Consider the following 12,709-nt stretch of genomic DNA (forward strand, 5'->3'; position numbering starts at 1 on the left):
CGTACGAAACTTTTTATGGAGTGGTCTAGATGGCACAACTGATGTTACAGCCAGGGTGGCCTGGGAGACCTTGATTCTTCCTACAAGAGAAGGAGGTTTGAATATCATCGACCCGGCTACAGTACAGAGCCTTACTCTACAAGGTCGTTGTGAGAGGACTTATGCCAGGGCAAGAGCCTTGGAAGGATTTTTTTATCAGATGCATACAGTCTTGCACGCCCACTTCAAGAGATGATTGGATACACAGTACCAGATGGCTTTTCACCACAGCCCACCTCAGATCTCCTTCTTCCCCTCTTATGGTTGCTATCCTGAAAGCATGGGCCAGCTTCAGGAGTACTCTTCGCAAGATTCTCCCGTCCATCCGTGAAGAGATTGAAAGACAGCCTATCATGTGGAACGACATTATTTTGGATGAGCATGGCAGACCACTTGGAGCTTCTCTTTACATGCAGTGGCCCAGATGGGAGAGGGGCCCTGCATCTACTGTGGGAGCATGAAAAGCCTTCAGGAGGCTTCCTACAAACCGACAGGCCCAGGTGGTTCATAATCTTAGAGGGAGTGCAGGGAGAGTTCAACAGATTGATGTAACCTTGCACTTGGATTGGGTGGACACAGATGACATGCCTATTACTTGTTCCACGTGGATGGGATCGATTGGCATTCCTTTGCAGGTGATTGCTTTACGTAACACTTATGAGGATGCCCTAGTCTTTGATGTTTCTTCGGGGGGCAGGCTGTCCAGGTCCACAGACGGTATATTGTATGGAGGTGTCCCAATTAAGTTTTTGTAGTGGGACTCTAGGGAATGGGAGTGGATAGATGAAGGGCACCGAGAGAAGGACATCCCCTTCTTTCGTTACACGGTCAGTAATGCCAGGAAATTCCAGCTCATATGTAGGGGTTGGAGGCCCACCAGAGCTCCTCATTGGGAGAATTTTTAGATTTCTGCAGGCTTGCAGAAAATTTTTTGGTAGAGGCTTTGGAAATCCCATTGGAATAGAAAAATCACTCTCTTCTTTTGGCTTTTTATTCATGGTGGAATAGCAATGAACCATTGGAGATCCAGGTTCCAGGCTGACCCTACTTGCCCTCGTTGCCTTTCTACTTCGGAAACAGTACAGCACTGCCTTTGGGATTGCGGACAGGCGAGAATCATATGGAAGGGGATTGCAAGACTTTTCAGCACTTTTGTCCGCCTCCCCTTCTATATGACTTGGGGATCAGTGGCTTGGCTCACTCTTTCAGGGCCCTAGGTTTTCTTTGAGAGACATGACTCGTCTTGGGCTCTTCACATCCGACGACACCTTGTGGAGTCGTGCTCTTTAGAGGATGTTCCGGCCACTCTCTTCAGGGCTGCTCATTCCTCAGTTGACTCTCCATGGGAGGTTTTAGCTAGCATTGCAGCATGGCACGTTTGGAGAGCCAGATGCACTGAGGCAATGGAGGGTTCTCAGGTTCACCCTTCTCAGACCTTGGCTAGTACTTGGACAGATACGGTGCACACTCTGATGGCCATATGGGCGACCATGCAGGGATCCTCTCGAGCAGCCTCCTCCAAGAGAGTTACTTTTCTCAGGGATTGGAGAGACTCTCCCTTCCTTGCTGAGACTTCTACAAGGCTGAGTTTGAAAGGAAAGGAAACAGGAAGAAGAGCAAAGGGGGAGAGAGTGAGAGAGAGAGAAGACTCAAGTGTGCGGGTGTGAAGTGATGAGCCACACCACAAACTCATTAGTTTTATTAGGATTAGGTTTTACCCTATGACTGTCTTAAGACAGTCATAGGTGTCCTATCTTTAATAAAGGGGTGGCAATGTGCCTTTACCCCAACAACCTCCCACCTAAAGGCCAATGTGCCTAAAGGGGAGAAAAGAATAAAAATTACAGCAATATACAGTTACTGTATACAAGACCATAAAATAAGAATGGTCTCATCCTAATCCCATGATGTGGCGGCAATGTGCAAACCACTCTGTAGGCAAGCTCTTAGTGAGCAAATCTGCAGGATTATCATCAGTATGCACCTTCACAAGCTCAAGTCGCTTGTCTTCCAGTACCTCCCTGATGAAATGATATTTCACATCTATGTGCTTGGTCTTCTGATGAAAGACCGGATTCTTTGCCAACATGATAGCACTCTGACTATCACAATGCAAAACTGGCATATCTCCTGTAATGCCCAAGTCTCCCACCAGCCGAGTAAACCATATTGCTTCCTTGCAAGCCTCAGTGGCTGCAACATATTCAGCTTCAGTAGTTGACAGTGCAATGCATTTCTGCAACCGAGACACCCATGATATAGCACCTCCTGCAAATGTGAAAATATAACCGGTAGTAGACTTCCGGTTATCTGCATTCCCTGCATAGTCTGAATCTGTAAAACCATGCACCAATGCATCTTGCCTACCATAGCATATGCACAAGTCTTTGGTACCCTTGAGATACCTCAAGACACCTTTCACTGCTTCCCAGTGCCGCTTGCCTGGATTTGCCATATACCTGCTAATGACTCCCACCGCAAAAGCAATATCCGGACGAGTGGCAACCATGGCATACATCAAAGAACGAACTGCAGATGCATACGGAACCTTGGCCATTTCAGCCTTATCATCATCTGTCCTTACTGCTGAGTTTTAAATGTGGAGGCAACGGGGTACTAATAGACTTCCCCCCCTTCATTTTAAAGCGCTGCAGTACTTTGTCAATGTACTCCTTCTGTGACAGAAACAAAAGTCCCTTGGACCTGTCACGAGTAATCCGCATGCCAAGAATATGATTTGCATCACCCAAGTCTTTCATGTCAAAAGACTTATGCAGTTGTTTCTTCAAAGCACTAATCTCATGCTGAGATTTACTGGCAATAAGCATGTCATCCACATATAGAATGAGTAGCATCAAACTGCCATCCTTTGCCCGTTTGGTGTACAAGCAATGATCGGTCTCACACCTATGATACTTCTTGTACCTTTCTCTTGGTGCCTGCTTGAGTCCATACAGCTCCTCTTGAGCTTACACACAAGCTGCTCTTTCCCTTTAACAGCATATCCCTCTGGCTGACTCATATAGATCTCATCATGGAGATCTCCGTGAAGAAAGGGTGTCTTCACATCCATCTGACATAAATCCATGTCGTCATGAGCAACAAGAGCTAACACTGCTCTCAAAGTAGTCATCTTGACTACAGGAAAAGATCTCATCAAAGTCAATGCCCTTCTCCTGCTTAAATCCCTTGGCAACCAATCTGGCCTTATACCTAGGTAAAGCATTTGAATCCACTTTGACTTTGTAAACCCACTTGCATGGCAAAACCTTTCTGCCTGCAGGTAGCTGCACCAAGTCCCATGTATCATTTTGAAGTAGGGAGTCCATTTCTGACTGCATGGCTTTCTCCCACTTCTTTTTCTCTGTTCTTCCCATAGCTTCCTTGAAGCTGGAAGGCTCACCACAATCTGTCAGCATGATAAAATCAGCCACATTATTGGCTCTTGGAACAAACCTGGCAGGAGGCCGTTGTACACGGGTGCTCCTCCTAACAAAATGTTCCGGATTAGGCTGCTGTCCAGCCTGTTCGTCATCATGACGGGTGGCTGTACCACCATATCTGGCTGTTCTACAGCCCCATCTGCTGGCATATCCAGTGGTGCATCATTGGCAAAATTATCTGGCTGATTTCCAGCCTGTATACCCTCTTGAACAGGGTTATCTGCAGCAGCCTGCTGCTGCATATAAATGGGCATTCTTTGCTGTCCAACATCATCATAAATAACCCTCCTGTATTCCACAGGTTGCACGGGTTCCTTGTGTACACTATCCTCTTTAAAGATGACATCATTGCTGCGTATAATCTTCCGTTTAACGGGATCCCATAACCTGTACCCCATTTCACCTTCGTCACCATAACCCATAAAGATGCATCTGATAGACTTTGGATCCAGTTTGGTGCGCAATTCTTTGCGTACATGAGCAAAGCACTCGCAGCCAAATACACGTAAGTGCTTATATGAAGGTGGCTTGCCAGACCACACCTCCTCTGGCACTTTCAACTCCAAAGCCTTGTTTGGCGACCTGTTAATAATGTGAACTGCTGTTTGCACGGCTTCTGCCCAAAAGCCATGGGGTAATGCAGCATAAGACAACATACATCGAACCTTCTCCTGAATAGTTCGGTTCATCCGCTCACTTGCACCATTTTGAGATGCATTATGAGGGGCTGTGAGTTCCTGTTTGATGCCCTTAGCTTCGCAAAACTGCACAAAAGCATGTGACACATACTCACCCCCATTATCGGATCTGAGGCATTTCAGCCTGCGACCTGTCCGATTCTCAACCTGAGCGACAAACTTCTTGAAAGCATCTAAGGCATCGCCCTTATGCTTCAAGAAATAGACCCACACTTTGCGTGTGGCATCATCAATGAAAGTAATAAAATATTTTGCACCCCCTAGTGATAACTGTGGCATCTCACACAAATCAGTGTGCACTAGATCAAGCGGTGCTCTATTCTGGGGAGTTCTCCTCTTATGAGGAGTCACAGAATGCTTGTCAAATATGCAATGATCACAAGTAGGCAAATCTGAAAAAGAAAGAGACGGCAGATAACCCAAGCGTGACAGTTCTTGCATTCCTTTAACAGACATGTGTCCCAACCGGCTATGCCACAATGAAACCTTTGGCAGCTCGGTTATGGCAACAACATGATTACCCACACTGGAAACATAAAGAGGGTACAAGGTATCACTCTTAAAACCCTCAGCCACTACAGCCTGGCCATCAGTAATCACCCATTTGGAATCCCCAAATGTGGTGTGGTAACCACTGTCATCCAATAAGCCAGTGCTAATCAGATTTTTCTTGATTTGCGGCACATGGCGAACACCATCAAGCATAAATATGCGTCCATCAGGGAATACTATCTGTATACTGCCAATCCCTGCAATCTGACATGCATAGTTGTTCCCAAGATGAACAACTCCATAAGTACCTGTGTAGGAAGTAAACCACTCCCTATGAGGAGTAACATGAAAAGAAGCACCTGAGTCCAAGAGCCAGGTGTGCATGTCATGGCCATCAATAACCAAAGCATGTGCTATTACAGCAGAAGAGCATAAAACATCATGTATGTCACTGTCACTGTCCTCTGCTGCAACATTCACTGCATCCAAGTCATCTGCCTTGGCCTTGCCTTTGCCTTTGCTTCCATTGCCTGCATCCTTTGTTTCAGCCTTCTTGGCTTTATGATCCCGTATGAACTTGAAGCACTTAGACTTTACATGTCCCTTCTTGCCACAATAAAAGCATTCAATATCCTTTTTGCCACGGGACTGACTGCGGGATTTGGACTTACTAGCAGATCTCCCCTTCTGCTGAGTCCTGCCTCTATCCTGTACCTGCAAGGCATTTGAAGACTTGCTGCTCGCATTATTCTTCCTGCTCATCTCCTCCATAAGGAGAGAGCTCTCTACATCAGCATACATAAGAGTGACATTCGAATTTGACAGGGTGGTCTTGAAAGTGTCCCAACTCTCAGGGAGGGTACACAACAAGAAAGTAGCCTTGAACTCCTCATCAAGGTTCAATCCCTGTGCAATCAGCTGTGTAAAGATGGCATTGAACTCAGTCAAGTGTGAGGTCATAGCTGTACCTTCCTTCATGCGAAGATCAACCAGCTTTTTCAACCAATAAACCTTACTGGCTGAGCTCTTTTGGGCATACAACTCTTCTAGCCTCTGCCATAGGCCATAAGAGGTCTTTTCAGCCTGAACATTGAACACAAGAGTATCAGAAATAGTGAGCATGATAGCTGCCCTTGCGGACAAATCAAGCTCTTCCCAGTCATCAGCTGCCATGTCAGATGGCTTGACACCTTTCACCCTTATGGGCTTAGAAATCTTCTTTAACAGAAGTACATTCAAGCACTGTTCTGCCCATAATGCATAATTGTGTGCTCCTTCCAGTTTCTTTATGTTCAGAATTGAAGATTCACTTCCACCTGATGCCATATCAGATAAGGAAAGTATCTGACTCCCTGGAAGTAAAAAAAGACTGAATAAAAATTCTGATTTCTCAGAAAAAACCTGCTCTATCAAGAGCTAGGAGCACTCACAATAGTGCTGTTTTTTACTGTCAGGAAAATCTGCAGCAAAACAGTAAATGTCCCTGCAAATACTATACCTTCTGACACACTGTACCGTGCTCAAATAGGCATAAACAGTAATTTCAGAATGCTGCAGCTGCTCAAAAGTGCTTTAACAGTGCATCATTGGCTGACAAAACACAAAACACTGCTGTAAACACTGCTGTACTGGCTGTACTGATCACTTCTCCCACCTCAGATGAGGTATTGCACTGAGTTAATATGCATAAACCACTTGGCAAACACCCAAAAAAAAATGACACTTCAGCCTGTCACAAAACCTGCAACAGAAAATGGGATAAATCCCAAGCAATCACCCTTCTGCCAAGGGGATAAAATGCATCTGAAGATCTCTGTCGGTAACCCAAGTGCTCTCAAACAAAATCTGGGCAAAAGCCCCTTGATCTGACACCTGAACCAAGTGAAGAACACCTCAACAATGAGGTAGCATGCAATGTGAAAATCTCTCTGACAAAATCAACCAACAGTGTAATGCATATACTGCCCTGTGTAGAAATGACATACACAGATCCCAACGTACAAACACTCAATGAGGAACCTTTTGAGCACTGTCAACGATGGACAGTTAGGGACCGAGTAAACTCGATGCGCCCTGGCCAAGCGTGGCTCAACTGAGGTTCTCTGAGTGTTGCACAAGAAATGTGACCTGCAAGAAAATGTCACTTCCACACTGCGGAAATCGAGGCAAATGTGTGCTCTCTGGCACCACACTACCTCAAGGCATACAAAGCATCAACTGCCAGGCAAAAGCCCTATGATCTGCTCACCCGGAAACTGAGATTCAAGCCCAGTAAAAGCATAAAAATCCTCTGCAAAATCAAGGCATTTCCTTCGCAAAAACAGATAACTGTGCAATCAACCACACACTGTGGTTCTCTTCACCTCAAGCACGAGGTAAATGAAGGTACTTGCTGTACTTTCAAGAAAGCACAGTTTTGAGAACTGAAGGATGATTCTGAGTGAAGAGCAGAGAGCTCTTTCTCCTTCTTTTTCTTCCCAAAAAAAAAATTCTGCCTGCTGTACTTCCTGTACCTGCGCACGTGTGCAGGGTACGGAATGCCAGAAAAAAAAGTTTTCGAATGTTCTCCCTGATGCAGCTCCCTGTAGGTACGGCGACGTCCGTACTGTACGGACGTCCGTACGGAGTCCGTACGACGGTACGGTCGGCCGTACGGTCGTTAACCTGCTGAACCTGTGCGACGCCCGGACGAAGCCCGAGGGCTCGAACAGCTAGCAGCTGCTATGCAGCTGCTGACGTGACACGGCGCCGCCCTGCTGCAGCTAGCAGCTGCGCTACTGCCCGCGCCCTGCTCTATGCCCGCGCCCGTGCCCGCGCCCGCGCCCTGCTCACGCTGCCGCCTGATGGCTCGCGCTGTCGCCTGTTGGCCTGTGCTGCCGCCTGCTGGCCCGTTGGCCCTTGCAGAGGCTAGGTAGAGGTCGAGGGGGGTGGGTAGGCAAGGGTTGAGGGAGAAGAGGCTCTGATACCAGTTGAAAGGAAAGGAAACAGGAAGAAGAGCAAAGGGGGAGAGAGTGAGAGAGAGAGAAGACTCAAGTGTGCGGGTGTGAAGTGATGAGCCACACCACAAACTCATTAGTTTTATTAGGATTAGGTTTTACCCTATGACTGTCTTAAGACAGTCATAGGTGTCCTATCTTTAATAAAGGGGTGGCAATGTGCCTTTACCCCAACAGAGTTGGCATTTTCAGCCTCAGCCTTGGTTTCTTTCGACCTCATTCTTTTGAGGTGTTTTTTATTACATGCTTAGCATGTTGTTGTATTTCCGCATAGAGCTTGCTCTAGCAAGTTTCTTTCTTATTTAATGGAAGTTTCTTTTTTGCAAAAATAAGAATAAATCTTATTGAAGTCCTTATGATAGATTAAGGGATTTGTTATTGCGGTGATTGCTTATAGGTCAATGATCATGCATCCTATCGACACTGAAATATTTTACCGGCTGCGAACAAATGCAAATGGACCGGGTGCCTATGTGCGGGATAAAATGTTAGCATCCTTGTTTGCAAGGTTTAAGAAGGTAATGGATATACCCTAAGAACTTGCATCTAGTATTTGCATTCTCTCGTCAATTATGGGGATCTTATCAGTCACCCTTTGTAACAAGCTAAAGTATATCTTGCTTTGCAGGTGGATATTGTAATTGGTGAGACAACCCTTGATATGATACTTTTTGTGGTTGGGGCTTTAGACCTAGCAGGTCCATATACAATGAAACATTCTCCTGTCTTGGCTAACAGTTGTTTGGTAAGCTACATATTATTGAAACAGCTCCCCCCCCCCCCCCCCCCCCCCCCCCCTTACAATGTGTGGAGCATTTTGTATGATTGGTCGACAAACATTCCCACCTCCTTCCACGTTTTCTATGAGAGGATGCTGACCCTTGGATTTCAATCGCATACACGAAATTTAGTGTGATAAATGTATTAAAAATGTGCTTCTTTAAACTATTTTTGTAAACTCGTGCTTACTTTCAAACATAGTTTTTTCCATACGTGACCATACGCATACGTCATACGGGTACGGAAGTATGATTGGAGTATAGTTCAGCCCCCGGGGCTGAATCATACGTGACCCTAATTTTACCCCAAAAAAACCAGGAATTACACATTTAATTTAGAGAGAACTACAAAACTTTCAACTTCAAACTTCAAACTTCAAACTTTTATTGATTTTAAAGTCATGAAGAGTCCAAGAACAGGATTCTGCTATCTGATTCATAGTGATAGACACCAAAACATTATGATCAATCATCAAAGGTAGCAGGTAGTAGATACTAGAAAAGTGAAAGAATCCTGGGCCCTGTAGGCTACAGGTACTACATCAAAGGAAAGCTGCAAAACATCATATAACAAAATGAAAAGGCTGCCAGCCTGGGCCCTGCAAGCTGCCACAGGCTACAGCCAAGAAACGAAACTGAAATGCATCACAACTGATGAGGCTCAATCCTCAAGGTGCATCCTCATCTTGTGCCTCATCCTCATCATCATCAACATCAGTGCCATCCTCCTCCTCCTCCTCCTCCTCCTCATCACTGTCAATCTCATTTGCCTTGCCATGGGACTACAAAATATTGGAGCTGCTTGAAGTTGCAGCAACATTCATCCTTCCTGTAACAAGAGGGGCTGGTCCGGCTGGAATCTCCTCTTCTCCCTCTGTAGTCTCTTGCAAAGCAAGCAACCTTTCATCATCCTTCTCCTTGTTGATCATTTCCAAGGTCACTTCTATCTTCTCAAATCCCCTTTTCTTGATTTTGGAGATCAGTCGCAAATTAGTATGGATGTATACTAATTGTTCTGTATTCTTTGGAAGAAGCCTATTCCTTCTTCTAGTATGCATAAGAGAGAATGTGCTTCAGTTCCTCTCACAAGGAGAAGCACATGTCCCCTGCGAGAGCACTTGAATAGCCAACTGCTGCAAATTTGGAGTGTGAGCCCCAAATGTCTCCCACCCCTTGGTGCATCCTCTTATCATCCTTCGCAATTGCCTGAGCAAATGTGCCTGACATGGACTTGTAAACATCAAACTCATCAAATAAGATGCCCTGCCTCTCAACATCATACTTTGTGTACCGCTCAATGATATCCATCCACCCATCATGCACCTCCTTATCACCATCTGGATTTCTCTCTCTCCAAATAGGATGGAGAACAAAAGCTGCTGCATGTAAAGGAGAGTGCATCATATCCCACCTATTAACACACAAGGCTCTGACATCAGCCAACTTGGAGGAGTCCCATGCCTTGGCCAAGGCTCCCTTTGACACCTTTTGTTTCTTATTTTTTGGTTCATATGTAGATGCACTTGCACTTGCAGCACCACTCTCCCAGGCAGCTCCCAAATCAGCCACATCTGCATCAAGCTCTTCCGCAAATTTATTTTTACCTGCCTTTGCTTGCAACCTTCTGCAAGTGTCTTTCACATTTTGAGGGGGGAGAGGAGCAAGGGTCAACCCCAAGGCTTGTCAGCCCAAGAAAGTGTGCTCTTATGCGGGTAGGTCCTCCATCCCATTTGTGAGGGCAGTACTTGCATGTACAAGTGAACTGCTCCTTTTCCAAAGGCTTCAATGTCTCCACAAATTCCCATTCTTCTCCTTTCTTTCTTCCCATCTGTGAGAGAGAGAGAGAGAGAGAGAGAGAGAGAGAGAGAGAGAGAGAATCTGAATTTCAGAATGAGAAGAAACTTCAAGACCCAAGTTAACATGGAAGAGATAAGAGGGAGTTAGTGGTTACCTCGGTTCTCCTGAAGGCTAAGAGTCACAAGAGCTCAGAGAATCTTCTCTTGCTGAAGGCCAGGTAGCTGAGACTCAAGAGCTCAAGGTGGAGTCTGGACTCTGGACAGTGGAAGGCTGCAGCCTGCATCACGTTTTAACAGTTGGGTGCTTGGAGGACTGGCTGTACGGCAGCCTGCAGGATCTTGGTACGGCTTGCTGTACGGTTGACAGCTTGGCTGTACGGAAATTGTACGGCTGGGCTGAAGGGCCAAGATTGTACAAAAATGGTACGGCTGGGCTCAAGGGCCAAGGATCACGGTGGAGCTTGGAAACTGCACCTGCTGCAAATTGGAGAATAATAGCCGTACGGGCGGCGTCAAAGGCATGTAAGTATCCCCTCCCCCCCCCCCCCCCCCCAAAAAAAAAAAAAAAAAAAGCATACAAAATTGTATTCTGTACGCATACGAAAAAGACGTATGGAATCCGTACTGTACAGATGACCGTACACGTACGGTTCCAACTATGCTTTCAAATGCAGAGTCTTGGTGTAGGTTGGCACTATTTTTTTCTCCGCCCTCTACAATTGGAAGGTACCTCAAGCCTTAGGTGTCTTGAAGTCTTCATGGTCTCAACTTGGCCCCTCCTACAAAAGCGTATTGGATGGGCTCTTTGTCTTTGTCAGTATTAACAAGCACGACCTTTGTCTTTTTCAATTCATGGCAAGTCTATTCATTTGCGCTCTATGTGACGTACAAGAGGTTGAGTCAGAGGAGCACTTTACCCTCAAATGTCTTGTGTACTATGAGTCCAAGGCCACGAGATAGATCAGGCCTTGGAAGTTCAGGCCACAGGTTGTTACATGGGCTAGTTAGAGCATAGTTCTCTCTCTCTCTCTCTCTCTCTCTCTCTCTCTCTCTCTCTCTTAGTGAACCCTTTGCTTCAGCCCTCTGTGGCTTGTATGAGTTGCTTTTTGGTTTGTACATTGTCTCATAGGCCCGCAAGGCCTCTTGCAGACATTAATACATCCGAGGAGACGTACCAGGATTGCACCCTTGAGGGGGCGACAACGTTCTATTGCTGACCTCATGCCTCCACTTCCACAGCCCCATTCATCTTGATGTCCTGCTGCTGACGATGATGATGATGATGGTTATGATGATGCCGACGATGAAGCTGAGATTGATGTATATAGTCAGGATATGGCTATGTTGTACTTAGGACTTAGTACTGCCATTTTGCATTTTTTTGCATTTTGCATTGGTGTGGATGCTCGTTTAGTAGCTCCACTACCACACCTCATTGTATCAGTTTTTTCACAGTCTCAGAGATCCATCGGCCTTCCGAAGACTTTAATAAACTTTCTTTCTTTCTTTCTTTCTTTCTCTGTGCATGTCGTCCGTCGTCGTTGCTGGTTGTCTTTCGTGAGCTCTCGCTACATGTCGTCCGTCGTTGCTGCTTGTCATTCGTTGTAAGCTGGTCGTCCGTCGTTGCTACTCATCTGTCGTGAGCTGATCGTTGCTGCTCATCTGTCGTGAGCTGATCGTTGCTCTCCGTCGTGAGCTCCGTCTACTCCCCTCCCTCCCGTCCAACCCCCCTTGGTCCGCCCGCCAGCCTCTCATCTCAGCCCCCTTCCAGCCCCTTGACTAGCCTCAGGCCTTCCTTGGCCTATCGCGGTTCAAGGCAGCAGCCCACGACCACTACATTGCGCCCTTACCCCCGCCTGGTCGCACCACCATCCTGACCTGTCACACCCCCTTGCTGATACCGTACCTCAAGAGGGCCACCAGGGCCTCTGTCATTGTCGTAGGACAACCTCAGGCCTAGCCTTGGCTGCTTTGGCTATTGGCGCTGTCACGAGATAGCGCCAATAGCCAAAGCATCACCATCCTGGTCGCACCACCATCCTGACCTGTCACACCCCCCTTGCTGATGCCGTACCTCAAGAGGGCCACCAGGGCCTCTGTCATTGTCGTAGGACAACCTCAGGCCTAGCCTTGGCTGCTTTGGCTATTGGTGCTGTCACGAGACAGCCTTGGCCACCGTTTAGGCCTCGCCTAATCTGGTGGACTGCTAGAAGCAGCTCCTGCGCAATAGCTGCTGCTATGGGGAGGCCCTCAGCCCACGCCTAACCATGGTGGCCAAGGCTGTCACGAGACAGCCTTGGCCACCGTTTAGGCCTCGCCTAATCTGGTGGACTGCTAGAAGCAGCTCCTGCGCAATAGCTGCTGCTATGGGGAGGCCCTCAGCCCACGCCTAACCATGGTGGGCACTCCAGCATACCCTCGGACTTGCATCAGCCGCTCCAGCTCGACCCCGACAAGCTCCAAGGC

General features: G+C 46.9%; 1 protein-coding gene and 1 pseudogene across 1 annotated transcript in view; one reads left to right on the top strand and one right to left on the bottom strand.

Annotated features, from left to right (window-relative positions):
* Positions 1 to 12,709, top strand: part of LOC147893744 (vacuolar protein sorting-associated protein, putative (DUF1162)) — a 215,327-nt gene that overhangs the window by 61,632 nt on the left and 140,986 nt on the right. Inside the window, exons 11-12 of the mRNA XM_087385903.1 lie at positions 8,066 to 8,186; positions 8,297 to 8,413. Of these exons, the coding sequence (XP_087242029.1) occupies positions 8,066 to 8,186; positions 8,297 to 8,413 (238 nt within the window). The remainder of the gene's footprint in view (positions 1 to 8,065; positions 8,187 to 8,296; positions 8,414 to 12,709) is intronic.
* Positions 9,116 to 9,761, bottom strand: LOC147893745 (uncharacterized; annotated as a pseudogene).

Source organism: Dipteris shenzhenensis, chromosome 15, assembly GCF_047967505.1.
Source record: "Dipteris shenzhenensis isolate YYH24624 ecotype China chromosome 15, Dip_SZ_1.0, whole genome shotgun sequence".
In the NCBI taxonomy this organism is placed as follows: Eukaryota; Viridiplantae; Streptophyta; class Polypodiopsida; order Gleicheniales; family Dipteridaceae; genus Dipteris; species Dipteris shenzhenensis.